The sequence below is a fragment of the Muscardinus avellanarius genome (assembly GCF_963383645.1).
Source record: "Muscardinus avellanarius genome assembly, chromosome: 1".
NCBI lineage: Eukaryota > Metazoa > Chordata > Mammalia > Rodentia > Gliridae > Muscardinus > Muscardinus avellanarius.
The window spans coordinates 126645603-126663314 of NC_137786.1; the positions used below are offsets into that span (position 1 = coordinate 126645603).

A 17712-nucleotide genomic window follows, 5' to 3' on the forward strand; every position below is an offset into this window, starting at 1 on the left:
GAAAAAGTAGGCCTAAGGGTGTAGCTTAGAGGTAGAAGGCCCCTGGGTTCCATCCCCAGTACAGGGGGAAAAAAAAAAAAAGAATGTAAAGAAAATTAAGGCCTTTAGCCTTAGAAGCCCTAGAGACAAAGCCTTTGGCCTTAGAAATACATAGAGGCAATTAGCGCCTGTGTTTACCTCCTCTTCTTTGTGACCTAGCAAGGGTGTAGAAAGGTAAACTCCATGTGCTGCTTCAAAGCACCCATAGTTGATGGGCAACACAGCCCAGGACAACAAAGGTAGATTATTGACCCCTGCACTTAGTGAGTGCACTGCCCAGATACAAAAAGGAACCATCTGTCTAGGAAATAAGTTACTAGTCCATTGCCATGGTAACACAAAATCTGTTTGTTTGTTTTTTTCATTTTTTTTTCTTTTTTTGGAGGTACTGGGGTTCCTGGAAACCCTTCTACCTCCAGGCTACACTCCCAGACCGATTTTATATTTTATTTGGAAACATGGTCTCTTAAACCAGAGAGACTGGCTTTGAACCTGTGGAATCCTCCTTGTCTCCACCTCCCAAGTGTGGGGATTACAAGCGTGCGCCACCACACCCGGCCAAAATCTGTATTTAAAGGCTAGGAACAGGAAGAGGGGTAGAGTTCCATTTTCTGGCTCTCCAGTGTGCCTGACAGGTATGCTGCTTTTCTTCTCTTCCCTTTCTATTTCCTACCGATGTTGCAATAAAGACTTGTTGAAGCTGTATCAAGCTGTCTGTTAGTTTTAATTTCCCAATCAACAGATTTCAGTTGAATTAAGGAAAAGAGCCCTCAGTGCTGTTACAATCGAAACACTCCCTGTGGGACCCTGACCATCTATCTATCCCTGGCTTCGGGGAACCTTCAGTCTATGGAGAGGGCCAGGTGTTGTCGGGCTTTGGAGGAAAGAGGTGAGAAATGTAGAATTAAGAAAGAATTCCCTAAATAGGCTACAAAAAAAATCAGAGTGCCCAGAAGGGGAGCATTGTGCAGAGCAGAATTGGACTGATGGAAGAACAGAGATATATCTGCTCAAGAACGAAAGCAAAGCTAGGCATGGAGGTGCACATCTGTATTCTCAGTACTTAGGAGGCTGGGACAGAAGGATTGCAGGTTCAAGACCAGTTTCAGACTTTTAGTCAGGTCCTTAGCAACTTAGTGAGATCTTATTTCAAAATAAAAAAAATAAATCAATATAAAGGGCTGAGGGTCAGGTGTGGTGATGCAAGTACTGGGATTACAAGCATGCGCCACCACGCCCGGGCCGGGGCGGGATGGCGGGGCGGAGGGGCGGCGCCTGGCGCTTCCGGGAACCGGCGGGCAGCGCGCTTCGCGCTGGCGCCGAGCGCGGCGGGGTCCCCAGGCCCACCCTGCTGCACCTGCTCCACCCTGCTGCACCTGCTCCACCCTGCTGCACCTGCTCCACCCTGCTCCCGATCGCCGCGGGTCCTGGGAGTCCACCCGGGCTCGCCCGGCCCTGCGGACCTCGGCCCGGTAGAGACCCGCCCTCCGCTTCCACCCGGCCGCCTCCGGCTCGCAGGACGCGTAAGCAGCGAGAGGCCCCCGGGCAGCGGCCGAGCTGGTGCGGGCTCCTCGCCGGCCGGGCTTGGAGAGCGGCCGGCGGCTGGCTTCGATCCTGAGCCTCTGCGGAAACGCCGCCTCTCCCCCTGCGCGTCTCTGCTCTTGGGGTTACTTGGTGACAGTGTTCCTGCAAGTCCGCGGCGTTATTTAGTTAGGACCTATCGAGGCACGGCCGCCCCAGTCACTTAATGAGCACCCACCACGGTTCGGTGCCAAGGACATTCAGTCCGCTTGCTCCTCACCAAAACAAGTAAATTAGAACTGCAGAGGAGTGCGTGGGGGCGCACTTCTGTAATCCCGGTACATGGGAGGCTGAGACCCCAGGGTCACAGGTTCGAGGGCGACCACAGCAATTTAGTGAGGCCCTCCCCAATTTAGTGAGACTCTGTTTCCAAATAAAAAATGGGCCGGGCGCACGCTTGTAATCCCAACGTTTGGGAGGCTGAAATAGGAGCTGAAATTGGAGGATCCGGGTTTGCGGACAGCCTCAGCTACTTAGTGAAACTCTTTGCAACTCAGTGAGACCCTGTTTCAAAATAAAGAATAAAAAAAGGGTGGGGCTGGGGATGTAGCTCCTAGGTAGAATGGCCCTGGGTTCCATCCCCAGTAGTAGTAGTAGTAGTAGTAGTAATAATAATAATAATAATAATAATAATAATAATAATAATAATATTTTTAAAAATAAAAATAAAATAAGGCTGAGGGTACCCCTCAGAGGTAGAATATCCCTGAGTTCACTCTCTGGTACCGAAAAAAAAAAATTAGAAATGTAAGCACCACACCAGAGAAGTATAACCGAGACAGGAGAATATGGAGTTCTCCAGCCAGAGGACCCCAAGCCTGCCCCAGCCTGAGGACATGGAATGACTCAGAGACTCCTTCCTTCTTTCCTTCCTTCCTTTCTTCCTTCCTTCTTAAGTGATACATAGAGCAGGGCGTGGTGGCACACACTTGTAATCCCAGCACTTGGGAGGTTGAGACTGGGGGATAGGGGTTTGTGGCCAGCCTCAGCTATTTAGTGAGCCCTTTGTAACTTAGCAAGATTCTGTTTCAAAATAAAGAATAAAAAATAGAGCTGGGGATGTAGTTCGAAGTTAGAATGCCCCTGGGTTCAGTACCCCATACTAGGAGAGAGAGAGAGAGAGAGAGAGAGAGAGAGAGAGAGAGAGAGAGAGAGAGAGAATGAATATGAATGGGAGTGTGCACAGATCCTAAGTGTATGGTTTAATCATTTTTCACAATGATCATTTCCTGGGTGACCTACATTAGCATTACATAGAGGCTTCCAGTGCCCAACTCCAGTCACAGCCTTCCTGAAAGATGACTACTATCCTGGCTTTTGACACCATAGAACAACTTTGACTGGATTTATTTATTTATTTATTTATTTATTTATTTATTTATTTATTTATGGTACTAGGGATTGAACCCAAGGGCATTCTACCTCCAAACTATAACCCCAGCCATATATTTTTGTTCTTTATTTTGAAACAGGGTCTCACTAAGTTTTTTGCTTTTTTGTTTGTTTTTGTGGTACTGGGGGTGAAATCCAGGGGCATTCTACCTCCGAGTTATACCCCCAGCCCTATTTTTTATTTTTTATTTTGAAACAGGATCTCACTGAGTTGCAAAGGGCCTCACTAAGTAGCTGAGGCTGTCTGTGAACCCTGATCTTCCTATCTCAGCCTCCCAAATGCTGGGATTATAAGCATGAGCCACCATGCCAGCTATAATTAAGTTTTAAATGGTGCTTTTTTTTTTCATATGCACACTTTTTAACATTTTTAATTCTTCAAAATTTATAAAATATATTGTCAAAAGAAGCCAGGTGTGGTGGTGCATGCTTGCAATCCAGTATTTGGGAGGCCGAGACAGGAGGATCACAGGTTCATGGCCAGCCTCAGCTACTTAGTGAGGCCCTCTGCAATTTAATGAGAACTTGTTTCAAAATAAATAAAGCCGGGCATGGTGGCGCAGGCTTGTAATCCCCGTGCTTGGGAGGTGGAAACAGGAGGATCACACAGGTTCGAAGCCAGCCTCTCTGGTTTAAGAGACCCTGTTTCCAAATAAAAATAATATAAAATAGGTCTGGGAGTGTAGCCCGGGGGCAGAAGGGTTTCCAGGAACCCCAGTACCACCAAAATAAAAATAAATTTAAAATAAGGTTGGGAAAGCTGGGCATGGTGGTGCACACTTGTAATCCTAATACTTGGGAGGCTGAGACAAGAGGATCACAGGTTCATGGTTAGCCTCAGCTACTTAGTGAAGCCCTCCACAACTCAGTGAGACACTGTTTCAAAATAAAAAATAAAAGCCAAGTATGGTGGTTCACACTTGCAACCCCAGTACTTGGGAGGCTGAGACAGGAGGATTGCAGGTTCATCAGCTTCTTAGGCCCTCCACAACTTAGTGAGACGCTGTTTCCAAATAAAGAATTAAAAAATCGGGTTGGGTGTAGCTCTAAGTTAAAAAGACTCTGGGTTCCATCCTGAAACACTGAATAAAAATCTCTAGGGGGTATCTGTATTTTTAATAGTTCTCTAGGTATTGGTGATATTCAGTTTGGTTTAAGAACCACTAAAGTAAGGCTGAGTGTGGTGGTGCACACCTGTCATCCCAGTACTTGGGAGGTTGAGACAGAGGATCGCAAGTTCAAAGACAGACTTGGTAAGTAATGAGACTAATCAACCTAACAATACCTGTTTCCAAATAAAAAGTAAAATAGGGCTGGAGGTGTAGCTCAGAGGTAGATACCTCTGGGCTCAATCTCCAATACTGAAAAAAAAAAGAACCACTGAAGGACCCACACGACCAATCAACCCTTAGGTACATCAGAACCCTGGGTATTGGTTTATTTATTTTTTTGTGGCACTGGCATTGAACCCAGGGGCATTCTACCTCTGAGCTATACTCCCAACCCTATTTTATTTTTATTTGGAAACAGGGTCTTGTTAGGTTGTTGAGAATCTCATTACTCGCGGAGTCTGTCCTCAATCATGGGATCCTCTTGTCTCGGCCTCCAAAGTACTAGGATTACGCACCTGCCCCACCACGCCCAGCTTCAGAAACCAGCATTTTAAGCCAGCATTGTAATTAGTCTCTGTTTCATTATTTTAAAGTCTCTATGGATCAAAGGACCAGGAGAGGCCTGACGGATCCCCTGCTCAGGATGGCACCGGGCTGCAGTCCACAGATCTGCCAGAGCCTCAGTGTTATCAGAGGCTTGAATGGGGAAAGATTTAGTTGCAAGCCTCCTCAGGTTGTTGGCTACATTTGTCCCTAGCAGGTGTAGGGCTGAGGTCCATTTTCCTGCCAGCTCCCAGCTGCCAGCTGGGGACCACTCTCAGCAACCAGAGGCTGCTTGTATGCCAGTAACTTGGCAACCTCAGCCAGGCTTGGTGGTGCACACCAGTAATCCCAGTACTTGGGAGGCTGATGACAGGTTCAAAGCCAGCCTCCGCAACTTAGTGAGACCCTGTTTCAAAACAGGCTGGAGTGTAGTTTAAAGGTAGAATGCCTCTGGCTTCAATTCCCAGTACAACAACAACAACAACATAACATGGCAACCTTTTTAAAGTGAGCAAGGGAGTCTCTCTCTTCCATCTGTTAAGATGGAGCTATGTGCACACACACACACACACACACACAGGGGAGCACACACCATGTTCATATACATGGTATACATGCATCTTACATACCGCATGTGTGTGGACTTACATGTATACCTCACATAATCCTGTGAGTGACGCCCTCACCTTTGCTGGTTCTCTTGTTTAAAGTGAGTCGTGGGTGTTAGGAATGGTGGCACGTGCCTGTAGTCACTGCCGCTTGGGAGCCTGAGGCAGGAGGATTGTGAGTTCAAACCAGACTGGGCAACACAGACAACTTAGCGAGACGCCGCCACAAAAATAAGTAAATAAATAAATTTGAAAAAGGCAAGTCAAGGTCTAACCTACCATCAGCAGTGTGCAAATGGGGGCCACCCAAGGGTCTGCCCCCCAGAGTCTGCAAACCACTCTTTATGGAGTCGTGTCTATCAAGATACAAGTGAGTCATGGTCAGCACTGTAAGTGACAATGCGAGTTCTAATAAATCCTCCCGAACAAATGTTTAGCAAGTATTTGAGAACAACAGTGTGTGTGTGTGTTTTACTGGGAATGAAACCTAGGGACAGTCTACCTCCAAGCTACACCCCAGCCCTTTCCATTTATATATTAACTGTGTCATTGTTTTATTTATTTATTTATTTAGTGGTATGAGGGTGAAACCCAGGGGCTTTTCTCTCTCTGGGCTATACTCCCAGAGTATATTTTATATTTTATTTGGTAACTGGGTCTCACTAAGTTGCTGAGAGCCTCACTAAGTAGCTGAGGCTGGCTTCAAACCTGTGCGATCCTCCTGTCTCTGCCTCCCAAGCGTGGGGATTACAGGTGTGCGCCACCACACCCGGCTTGTAGTTGTTGTTTTATTAATTAATTAATTAATTAATTTTGGTGGTACTGGGAGTGGAATCCAGGGGCTTTCTACCTCTGGGCTATACTCCCAGACCTATTTTATATATATATATATATATATATATATATATATATTTTTTTTTTTTATTTGGAAACAGGGTCTCACTAAGTTGCTAAGATCCTCACTAAGTAGCTGAGGCTGGCTTCGAACCTGTGCAGTCCTCCTGTCTCAGCCTCCCAAGCACGGGGATTACAAGCGTGCGCCACCACGCCCGGCTGTAGTTGTTTTAAAGTAGCGTCTTCTTCCTAGGCTGCCAAGAGTCTCACTGTGCTGTTGAGGCTGGCCTGCTTCCTCTTTAAGGGTCCTGGTGATTACACTGGGTCACCTGGGTAATCCCCAATACTGTTTTTCATTTGAAGATCCTAATTCTACCTGCAAAGTCCCTGTTGCCATGTAAGATCACAAAGCTACAGTCCTAAGATTTAGGATATGGAGATCTTTGGGAGACCGTTTTTCTATCAAGCACGAATAGTGAGTTTAGCTTAACAGAAATATAAATCAAAAGATTCATTTTCTAAGGCTGAGACAGGAGGATTCCAGGTGTGAGGCCAGCCTCAGCAACTTATTGAGACCCTGTTTCCTTTTCCTTTTCTTTTTTTTTTTTTTTTTTTTTTTTTTTTTTGTGTGTGTGTGTGTGTGCAGTACTGGGGATGGAAGCCAGGAACATTCTACCTCCAAGCTATACCCCCAGCCCTATTTTTTATTCTTTGTTTTGAAATAGAGTCTCACTGAGTTGCAAAGGGCCTCACTAAGTAGCTGAGGCTGGCTTCGAACCTGTGCGACCTCCTGTCTCAGCCTCCTAAGCGCTGGGATTACATGCGTGAGCCACCACACCCAGCTAGTTTTTAATTTTTTGAAACAGGGTCTTGGTAGGTTGATGAGAGTCTCCACTACTTGCTGAGGCTGAGCTCAAACCTGGGATCCTCCTGTCTCAGCCTTCCAAGTATTGGGATTATAAGCATATGCCACCACACTTGGCTTTGTTTGTTTGTTTGTTTGTTTGTTTGTTTGTTTGTTTTTTCAGTACTGGGTATGGAACCCAGGGCATTCTACCTCCAAGCTACACCTGTAGCCCTATTTTTTATTCTTTATTTCAAAACAGGGTCTCACTTGAGTTGCAAAGGGCCTCACTAAGTAAGTAGCTGAGGCTGTCTTCGAACTACGATTCTCCTGTCTCAGCCTCCCAAATGCTGGGATTACAAGCATGCGCCACCACGCTTGGCTTGTTGATTTGTTTTGAAATAACTTGCTAGGTTGCTGAAAATCTCACTAAGTTCCTGAGGCTGAGCTCAAACCTGTGATCATCCTCTCTCAGCCTTTCAATTACAGGGATTACAGGCATACACCGCCACACCTGGCTTATTTTTTGTTTTTTGCAGTGCTGGGCATTGAACCAAGGCCTTGCTCATGCTAGGCAAGCAAGCACTCAACCACTGAGCTGTATCTCCAGTCCTGGGTTTCTTCTTAAGCAATATAAGAGGCAGTTACCCCAAATCAGGATGTATTGCCAAAAGGGCAAGTCATTTCATAAGTTAGTAAATGAAGCTTTAAAATTACATATGTAGGCTGGGCACAGTGGTGTATGCTTGAAATTCCAGTACTTGGGAGGCTGGGACAGGAGGACTGCAGGTTTGTGGCCAGCCTTGGCTCCTTAGTGAAGCTGTCCACAACTTAATGAGATCCTGTTTCAAAATAAAGACAAAAATATAGGGCTAGGGGGTATAGCTCAGAGGTAGAAATGTCATAGGTTCAATTCCCAGTGTCATAAAAAAGAAAGAAAAATTTAAAAACTGCATACGTAGCTGGGCGTAGTGGCACATGCTTGTAATCCCAGCTCTTGGGAGACTGACACAGGAGGATCACACAGGTTCGAAGCCAGCCTTAGCTACCTAGTGAGGCTCTCAGCAAAACAGTAAGACCCTGTTTCCAAATAAAATATTAAAATATAGGTCTGGAAGTATAGCCCAGAAGTAGGAAATCCCCTGGGTTCCACCCCAGTACTACACACACAAAAATTACATATGTAGCTAGCTGGGCATGGTGGCACATACCTGTAATTCCTGTACTTGGGAGGTTGAGACAGGAGGATTATAGGTTCCAAGCCATCCTCAGTAACTTAGTGAGGCTTTAGGCCTAAGTAAAAAAAAAAAAAATACAGTAGTGTTGGGGATGTACCTCAGAGGTAGAATGCCTCTGGGTTCAATCCCCAGCACCACAAAAATAAATAACCTATGTATGTGGTGGGCGTGGTGGCATACACCTGTTATCCCAGTATTTTGGGGTCTGAGACAGGAGGATTACAGGTTCAAAACCAGCCTCAGCAATTTAGTAAGACTCTCAACAACCTACTGAGACCTTGTTGTTGTTGTTAGTGATGGTGGTGGTGGTAGGTTCGTTTTTTGTTTTCTTTTGGTTTGTGGTGTGTGTGTGTGTGTGTGTGTTTTGCAGGGGATTGAACTAGGGGCATTCTACTTCTGAGATATATCCCCAGCCTTTTTATTTTTTGCTTAAAAACAGGATCTCACTAGGTTACTGAGGCTGTTCTCAAATCTGTAATTCTCTTGTCTCAGCCTCCTAAGTATGCGAATTATAGCCAAATGCCACCACACACAGCATGAGACCATTTCAAAAATAAAAAATAGGAATGGGAATGAAGTTCAGAGGTACAATGCCCCTCAGTTCAATCTCCAGTACCACAAAGCAAAAAGAGGGGGGAAAAAACTACATATGTTGCCCGTTGTGGTGATATATGCCTGTAATCCCAGTACTTGGGAGGCCGAGACAGGAGGATCACGCAGGTACGAAGCCAGCCGCGCGCTGGCTTAGGAGACCCTGTTTCCAAATTTTAAAAAATGTATAAAATAGGTCTGGGAGTGTAGCCCGGAGGTAGAAGGGCTTACCACCAATAATAATAATAATAATAATAATAATAATAATAATAATATAAAACAATTATAAAACAAAAACTTTAAATACTTATATAATATAAAAACCAAGTAACCCTATGTATACTGCTGCAGGAAAGAAAGACTCGTTTAATGGTTTCATGAAGATGTAGAGATAGCAAAACCTAACAAGGGTATAAGGCACCAAAACTGGTGAGTGAGCGAGAGAGAAACAGAGACAGAGAGAGAGGGCGCTTGAACCCAGAGGCATTCTACCTCAGAGCTACACCTCCTGCCTATTTTTTAAATTTTTTTATTATTTTATTTTATTTTATTTATTTATTTTTTGGTGGTACTGGGGTTCCTGGAAGACTCCGGGCTATACTCCCAGACCTATGTTTACATTTTTATTTTGAAACAGGGTCTCCTAAGCCAGTGCGCGCGGCTTCGAACCTGTGCGATCTTCCTGTCTCAGCCTCCCAAGCGCGGGGATTATAAGCGTGCGCCACCACGCCCGGCCTATTTTTTATTTTTGTTTTGAAACAGGGTCTTGCTAGGGCTAGGTTGCTCAAAGTTTCTCTAAATTGCTACGGCTTGTCTTCAATCTGCAATCCTCCTACCTTCAGCCACCTGAGTACTGGGATTATGGGTGTACACCATCATGCCTGGCTACCAGAACTCTTACTGCCAAAGTGAAGTGTAGATGATAGTTTTTTGTTTGTCTGTTTTTTTGGGGGGGGTTTGTTTTGTTTTGTTTTGAGTACTGGTGATTGAGCCCAGAAAAATTCTACCTCTGAGCTACACCGCCAGCCCTATTTTTTTTTTTTTTTCAGTACTGGCATGGACCCCAGGGGCATTGTACCTCCAAGCTATTCCCCCAGCCTTATTTTTTAGTCTATTTATTTATTTATTTATTTATTTATTTATTTATTTATTTTGGTGGTACTGGGGTTCCTGGAAGCCCTTCTACCTCCGGCCTACACTCCCAGACCTATTTTATACTTTTATTTGGAAACAGGGTCTCTTAAACCAGCACAGCTGGCTTCCAACCTGCATGATCCTCCTGTCTCCGCCTCCCAAGCGTGGGGATTATAAGCGTGCACCACCACGCCCAGCTAGTCTTCTTGTTTTTGAAACAGGTTTTCACTGAGTTGTGAAGGGCCTCCCTAAATAGCTGAGGCTGTCCACGAACCGTGATCTTCTGGTCTCTGCCTCCCTAATGCTGGGGCTACAAGCATGTGCCACCACGCCTGGCTTATTTTTTATTTTGAAACAGGGTCTTGTTAGGTTAATAAGAGCTTATTTATTTATTTATTTATTTATTTTTGTGAAACTGGAGATTGAACCCAAGGGTACTCTAACTATGAGCTATATTCCAAGCCCCGTTTTTTTTTTTTTAACTTTGAAATAGGGTCTTGCTAAATTACAAAGGGCCTCACTAAATTGCTATGGCTGGCCACAAACCTACAATCTTCCTGTTTCAGTATCCCAAAGCCTGGAACTACAAGTGTGCATCACTGTGCCTGGCTTATTTTTATTATTTTTTGTTTTTATTTATTTATTTATTGTGTGTGTGTATTATACCCCCAGCCCCATTTTATTTTATTTATTTTTTGAAACAGAGTCTTGCTAGATTGATGAAAGTCTCACTACTTGTTGAGTAGTGATCAAACCTGTGATCTTCCTGTTGTCTCAGCCTCCCAAGTACTGGGATTACAGTCATGTGCCATCAGAAACAAATTCCAGCTTATTCTTAATTTTGAAACGGGGTCTTGCTAAATTGTTGAGGGCCTCGCAAAGTTTTTGAGGCTGGCTACAAACCTGTGACTCCCCCCCCCCCCCCATCACAGCCTCCCAAGTACTGGGATTACAAGCATGCACCACTGTTCCTAGCAAGATTTTTTTTTTTTTTTTTTTTTTTTGCGGTACTGAGGATGGAACCCCAGGGGCATTCTACCTCCGAGCTACACCCCTAGCCCTGTTTTTTTAAGTCTTATTAATTTTGAAACAGCATCTCACTGAGTTGCAAAGGGCCTTGCTAAGTAGCTGAGGCTGTCTGCGAACTGTGATCCTTTGGTCTCAGCCTCCCGAATACTGGGATTACAAGTATGCACCCCCCCGCCCCCAGCTCCAGCAAGGTTATTTTAACAACATTCTAACTCACGTTTTTCTGAGCATTTACTATATGACCGCCACCATTGGCATTTCATTTTATTATACTTTATTTTGCAGAACTGAGGATGGAACCAAGAAGCATTCTACCTCTGAGCTACATCCCCAGTCCTATTTTTATTCTTTATCTTGAAACAGGGTCTCACTTAGTTACAAAGGGCCTCACTAAGTAGCTGAGGCTGTCTGCAAACCCTGGTCCTCCTGTCTCAGCCTCCCAAATGCTGGGATTACAAGTGTGCGCCACCACGCCTGGCTCCATTAGCATTTTACATAAATTATCTCCTGTAATTCTCACAATAATGCTGGGAAGTAGCTGCTAGCACCATAGTGTTGTGGTTGCACGGAAAGAGACACTGAAGGCTGGACAACACTGCCAAAGGTCAGGGTTAACAGGAGGTGAGAATGGGGCTACTCTCCCCACAACCTGCACCGCTTCAGGACACTTTCTGCCGGAGCTGACAGCTGAGGGATTGTGTGGGTGGAGAGATGGATTTATTCTGGGGAAGACAGAGCTGGAGGAAAAGTCTCTCAAGGCCTCCTGAATGTATTTGCTCTCTACTGCGTAGTATCTACTTTGATACATAATTATTTGTCCAAATAGCAACTGTCCTTCTTCCATTTCAGCATTCACACAGGAAGTCCCTCTAAAGAGCTGCCTGCCAGCAGCGCTTCCACAGATTCCGAATGCACTCCTGGCCAGGAGGCGCAGAGTGCAGTCACTCGGCCAGTCATGCAGAGCTCATACCCTGTAAGTCTGACCACACTGCACACATCTGGCTGATCCAGCAACCAGCGCCGTCACGTAGTATCTTTCCCCAATCCCAGGATTAGCACCCACTTAGACTGAGCCCTTTAGGCATCAGGAGAGACGCAGAATTTCCAGGGTCCATATACTGGAAGTGGGAGTAGAGTAGGTACGACTTTTTTTTTTTTTATCATACATCACTTTGGAATACAAGACTTGAGAGGATATACAAGCACATATCATCCAATTAGCCCTCATCCAATCCCCATCCCATTCCCTCCCCCTCCCTCGATCCCATGCTTAATTGGTGATTATCTTTGATATATTTGTTTACGCACCTCATGAGTTTTAAAGAGATTCCATCCTCCCCCATCCCCTCCCCTCTGATTGGTCACCTTAATTGCTTCTCAATAGGGCCCTTCCTACTACTCAATCTCCTCCTCCTAGTTCTTGCTAATTAGAGGAAGCATCTGGATTTTATTTTCTGCGCTATTTCTCTGTGCATGCTGCATTGCAAGTTCCGATCCCACCCTTGGCAGCCTCAGTAGTGGCCTGGCCACCCGGAGGACTCTTATCCCGAAGAGTAGGTACATCTTTTGTGACTCTTTCTCTGCTCCTTGTAGGATGACTGTTCCATGAAATCAAGACTGAGTCTCCTCTCTTCTGTTACTTTACCAATGCCCTGTCGAGCCCAACACTATGGCTTCATCGGCCTCCCTCTCAGCTCCTCGCTCCCAGTCCAAGAAGCCCCTAGGCAAGATGGCTGGTGAGTGGACCCCATCTCCTGACTCTGCTCTTGTTCCTAAGAGTGCAGTCCTCAGTCCCCATGTTGGCGTGGTGGGAGGCCTGTGGCCCAATCGCAGGGAGAGATACAGGAGGCCAGTGATGGGGGAAGCTCCTGACTGGCCCTCGGGGTGGAGCTTGTGTGGAGAGTGAAGAGGAAGGCCAGAGGTGGATTCTTTGGCTCCAAGTTTTCCCTGGACCCTCTCAGCCAGTTTTGGTAGCCTGGAAACCACTGTTGTGAATGCACTCTGTCTTAAGTGCTTGATACTGGGCTTCTTGTCATGCAAATCTTTGTTTGGGAACCAGTCTGAGGAAAGAGAAAGCCAGGCAGACAGAGAAAATGAATTAGTCCCCGAACACCGGATGGTCTGTCCTCAGGACAGCTGAGCTTTAATATGGCTGAAGAGAATATTCAGTACGTCAGACAGTGCATTATCTCCCTTAACTTTCAACAGCAACTAAAGCCAGCCCATTTTACAGGTGAGGAAGTGGAGATCTAGACTAAGTTGCTTAAGGCTGGAGAGAAAGCAAGCAGCAGGCCCAGAATGTGTGGTTGGCTCCAGAGCATGGGTCTGGATCACTTCAGGATCTGTGGGCCCCTGCCCAGAGCTCTGGGTCCTTGCCCTGGTGTTTCCGTTGCCCAACAAACTCAGATTTCTTAAGGCCAAACAGATGACAATCCCCTGCCCATTTTCTTTCCACAGTGGGTAATCTAAAATTCACCTCCTCTCGGTGACGGAAGTGGGCTTTGGACTGAGTGGAGTACAAAGCTCTCTTCCAGACTTCCAGAGGGTTGACCAGTCAGTCAGCTCTACTAGAACATTCTGCTTAAGATGGGGTGGGGAAGCCCAGTGTGGTGGTACATCCCTGTAATCTCAGTACTTGGACGCTAAGACAGGAAGATCACAGGTTCAAAGCTAGCCTCGGCAATTTAGCAAGATCCTATTTCCGAATAAAAAGTAAAATAGGACCAGACGTGGTGGTGCACACTTGTAATCCCAACATTTGGGAGGCTGAGACAGGAGGATCAAGATTCAAGGACAGCCTCAGCTACTTAGTGAGACAGCCTTTGCAACCAGGGAGACCCTGTTTCAAAATAAAGAATAAAAAATAGGGCTGGGGGTGTTGCTCAGAGGTAGATTGCCCCTGGGTTCCATCCCCGGTACTGCAAAAAAAAAAAAAAAAAAAGTAAAATAGAGGGTTGGGGGTGTAGTTCAGAAGTAGAATGCCTCTGGATTCAATCCCAGACACACACACACACACACACACACACACACACACACACACACACACACACAGTGGGATGGAGATACTGGATACCAGAGAACCCAGAGCAAGACCAGGCCATCTCTCTACTTCTCTACTTTGTTGTTTTTGTGGCTGTGTCTCCCTTCATTGTCCAGGCTGACCTCGGACTCCTGGGCTCAAGCACTCCTTCCTCAACCTGTTTTGTAGCTGGGACTACAGGCATGAGCCACCTTGCCTGGCTAAACCCGTATTAATCAGGCTGGTAAAACCTTCTCACATAAGGCTTCTCGGGACCTTTTCAGATAGAGGGAACTCAGGCAAGACCTAAGGATGAGCCACAGTGGCTGGCCGCAGGTGTCTGAGAGCAGGACAGTGGTTTCCCAGTGCAGCGAGCTGGCTGGATTCCTCCCGCCTGTCCTCCCTGCTGGTGGGGAGGGTGCACCCTGGTAAGAGGACGTGTTCCTCCCCCCAGACTGGTTCAGGCAGGCCCTGTTAAAGAAGCCCAAGACGATGCCCGTCTCCTCAGAAAGCCACCCCAGAGATGATTCACAGCCACCTCCACAAGACAGCCGCCCCTCCCCGAGCCTCCCTTCAGTCAAGTCCCCTAGCCCCCCGCCGACGTCCGTGGACACCTACAGCAGCAGTGGCCGCTGGAGCAAAGACTACGACGTCTGCGTGTGCCACAGCGAGGAGGACCTGGCTGCCGCCCAGGAACTGGTTTCCTACCTGGAGGGCAGTGCTGCCCGCCTGCGCTGCTTCCTGCAGCTCCGGGACGCGACACCAGGCGGCGCCATCGTGTCCGAGCTGTGCCAGGCCCTGAGCAGCAGCCACTGCCGCGTGCTGCTCATCACACCCGGCTTCCTTCGAGACCCGTGGTGCAAGTACCAGATGCTGCAGGCCCTGACCGAGGCCCCCGGGGCCCAGGGCTGCACCATCCCCTTGCTAATGGGCCTGAGCAGAGCTGACTACCCGCCTGAGCTCCGATTCATGTACTACGTGGATGGCAGAGGCCCCGATGGTGGCTTTCACCAAGTCAAGGAGGCTGTCACTCGTTGTAAGCAATGGGAGGTGGGCGGTGGCGGGTCACCCTGCTTCTGATCTTTGGTGGCCTTAGGAGATAGCCAGTGGCCTTAGCTGCTGCAGCTTCTAGTCCTGGGAAAGACTGGGCTTGTGTTCCGACTCCTTCCCCTACTAGCATGAGAGAAGTTACTCAACCCTGTGGGCCTCCATTTTCTCACTGACCATCAGTCAGCCTCCCAGTATTGGGAACATGGTGTGGCCCATGTCAAGTATCCCTAACAGGTAGAGCTTAGCACTGACCACATCCTCAACACATACTAGCTGGTAGTAGCAATAGTAATAGTGTGAAGCTTCTGAATGAAGTTGGCTTGGAGCTGTCCACAAAGAGCTGGGCAGGTGCCAGAAACGTTCTCAGTTTAATAAGGAAAAATGAGGCAAAATAATAGGAAAGAACTGCATAAGATAAGCACACCCAGGATGGAGCATCATAGTGCAGCGGGAAGAAACAAAACATAATAGTTAAGGGGCAGAAAAGGTGGGGACCCATGGGGAGAAACAGAGAGGCTGTTGGAGGAATGCAAGCCCTGTGATTCTGTTTGCTCTCTTTCAGATCTGCAGACACTCAGTTGACATTTCTTATGCCATTATGGGACCCAGAAAGTTGGAGTGAAGCTGGAAACAGCCCATATAGGACCTCAGGTTCCAGCAGATGTCACAAGAGACGTTACAGAGATCAGATTGCCCATCAGTCTTCCATTACTGTGGGCTCCCCAAGAAGAGCATGGGGAAGTTTGGGACTTTGGGACTCCCCCAGGAAGGACATAAGGAAGCTGGGGATTCCCCCCAGAAGACCAAGAGCAAGCAGGGAGTCCCCCAAGAGGGTCAAGAGGAGGTAGGAGGAAGTGCTGATGCCAGGAGGGTTGGAGTGTTTTGCTTGTTTCCTAACTGAATAGGAAGCCCAGCACACACCTGTATTCTTCTGGAACTGAGCACTGGTGTAGACAGGTCCTAGAAAGAGGTTGATTAATGAGCTAGATGTCTAGGCTGCATGTCTCAGTATGGTTGTCCTTTCCCAGCTGCCTGGAGAAAGCCCCAGGACAGGCATTAAAAGAAAGCAACAGGTTCTCAGTCCTGCACACTGACACTACTGCTGTTCTCTTTCCCAGAGACAGTGACTCACTTCTGAAAGCTGGATGACAGGTGCAAGTAGCACTGCACTGTATTTTATTTATTGCAGGAGTGCCTTTAGATATGCAAACCTACAGTTACAGATGTAGCTCAGTGGTAGATCATGTACTTAGCATGAGGCTCTGGGTTTGATCTCTAGCACCAAAAAAAAAAAAAAGATAAAAGAAAAAAAGAGATGCAAAACCAGATATCTTCTGAATGTACAGGAGAGGCGAGGGAGCAGAGAAGAGAGGACGAGCCAGGGCTCAGCTCCTTCTCCTGGACCAAAAAGCTCATTGAGTCTGGTGTTGTGGCACACGCTTGAAATCCCAGTACTTGAGAGGTTGAAGCAGGACGATTGCAAGTTCCCAGCCAGCCTCAACAACTTAGTGAGGCCCTCTGTAATTTAGTAAGACCCTGCTTCAAAAATAAAATAGGAATAGGGGGGTGTAGCTCAGAGGTAGTGCCTCTGAGTTCAATCCCCATTACAAAAAAAAAAAAGGCCCACTGATCCTGTGACCACTGAAGCCCAATCAGAGGTCTGGCTAGAGCTAGCTGCTTCCGCAGAAGCTGTCTTCCTGCTCAGACTGAGAAGAGTCAGCAAGCGTCTGGTAGGGAAGCTGACTGTGTTCTTTGTGGCACAGGCAGGGTTTCATTCAACTGTGCTGTTTGTTGTTGAACTGAAATGAATTTCATTGTTTCCCCCAATGTGTACTTTTTAAAATTTTTATTCTGAAACAAGATCTTACTAAACTGTTGAGTCTGGCTATATTGCTGAGGCTGGCCTTGAAACTGTGATCCTCCTGTCTCAGCCTCCCAAGCACTGGGATCACAGGAGTACGCCACTATACTGGGCTCTAATATGTATTTCCGTACCTCTTTTCTCTGAAAAATATTTTAATTTAAAAATTATGAATTAGCTAGGCATGGTAGCGCATACTTGTAATTCCAGTACTTGGGAGGCTGGGGTAGGAGAATCACAGGTTCAAGGCCAAACTTAGCAACTTAGCGAGGCCCTCTACAACTTAGTGAGACCCTGTTTCAAAACTAAAAATAAAATAGAGCTGGGGGTGTGACACAGAGGTAGAATGTCCCTGGGTTCAATCTCCAGTACCACACACACACACCAAATAAAAAATGAGTTTTATTCATGCAAAAGAACTAAAGAATACTATAATGTACACTTAGGTATCTTCTTATTATAAAGCGAAACCTTAAGCTGGTGATAGTTCAGTGGTAGAGTGCTTGCCTATCACATGCAAAGTCCTGGTTTGATTCCCAGCATAGCAAAAAAAAATTTATATATATATATATATATATATATATAATTTTCCACCCCAGTACCACAGGAACACAGGGGCTTTTCTACCTCTGGGCTACACCCCCAGACCGATTTTTGTATTTTATTTGGAAACAGGGTCTCACTAAGTTGCTGCTGAGACCCTCACTAAGTAGCTGAGGCTGGCTTCGAACCTGCACGATTCTCTTGTTTCAGCCTCCCAAGTACTGGGATTATAAGTGTGTGCTAACACGCCCAGCTTGCATAGCAAAAAATTTAAAAAAAAAAAAAAAGGAAAGA

The 17712-nt window shown here is 46.5% G+C and overlaps 1 protein-coding gene across 1 annotated transcript; it reads left to right on the forward strand.

The window, feature by feature from the left end:
• Window positions 1-12614: 12614 nt before the first annotated feature.
• On the forward strand, window positions 12615-15044 carry TIRAP (TIR domain containing adaptor protein; the record flags this gene model as incomplete). The annotated part of the gene is made up of 2 exons (XM_080719774.1): window positions 12615-12681; window positions 14419-15044. The coding sequence occupies 2 exons, from the start codon at window positions 12615-12617 to the stop codon at window positions 15042-15044; spliced, it is 693 nt and encodes a 230-aa protein (XP_080575900.1).
• Window positions 15045-17712: the final 2668 nt, after the last annotated feature.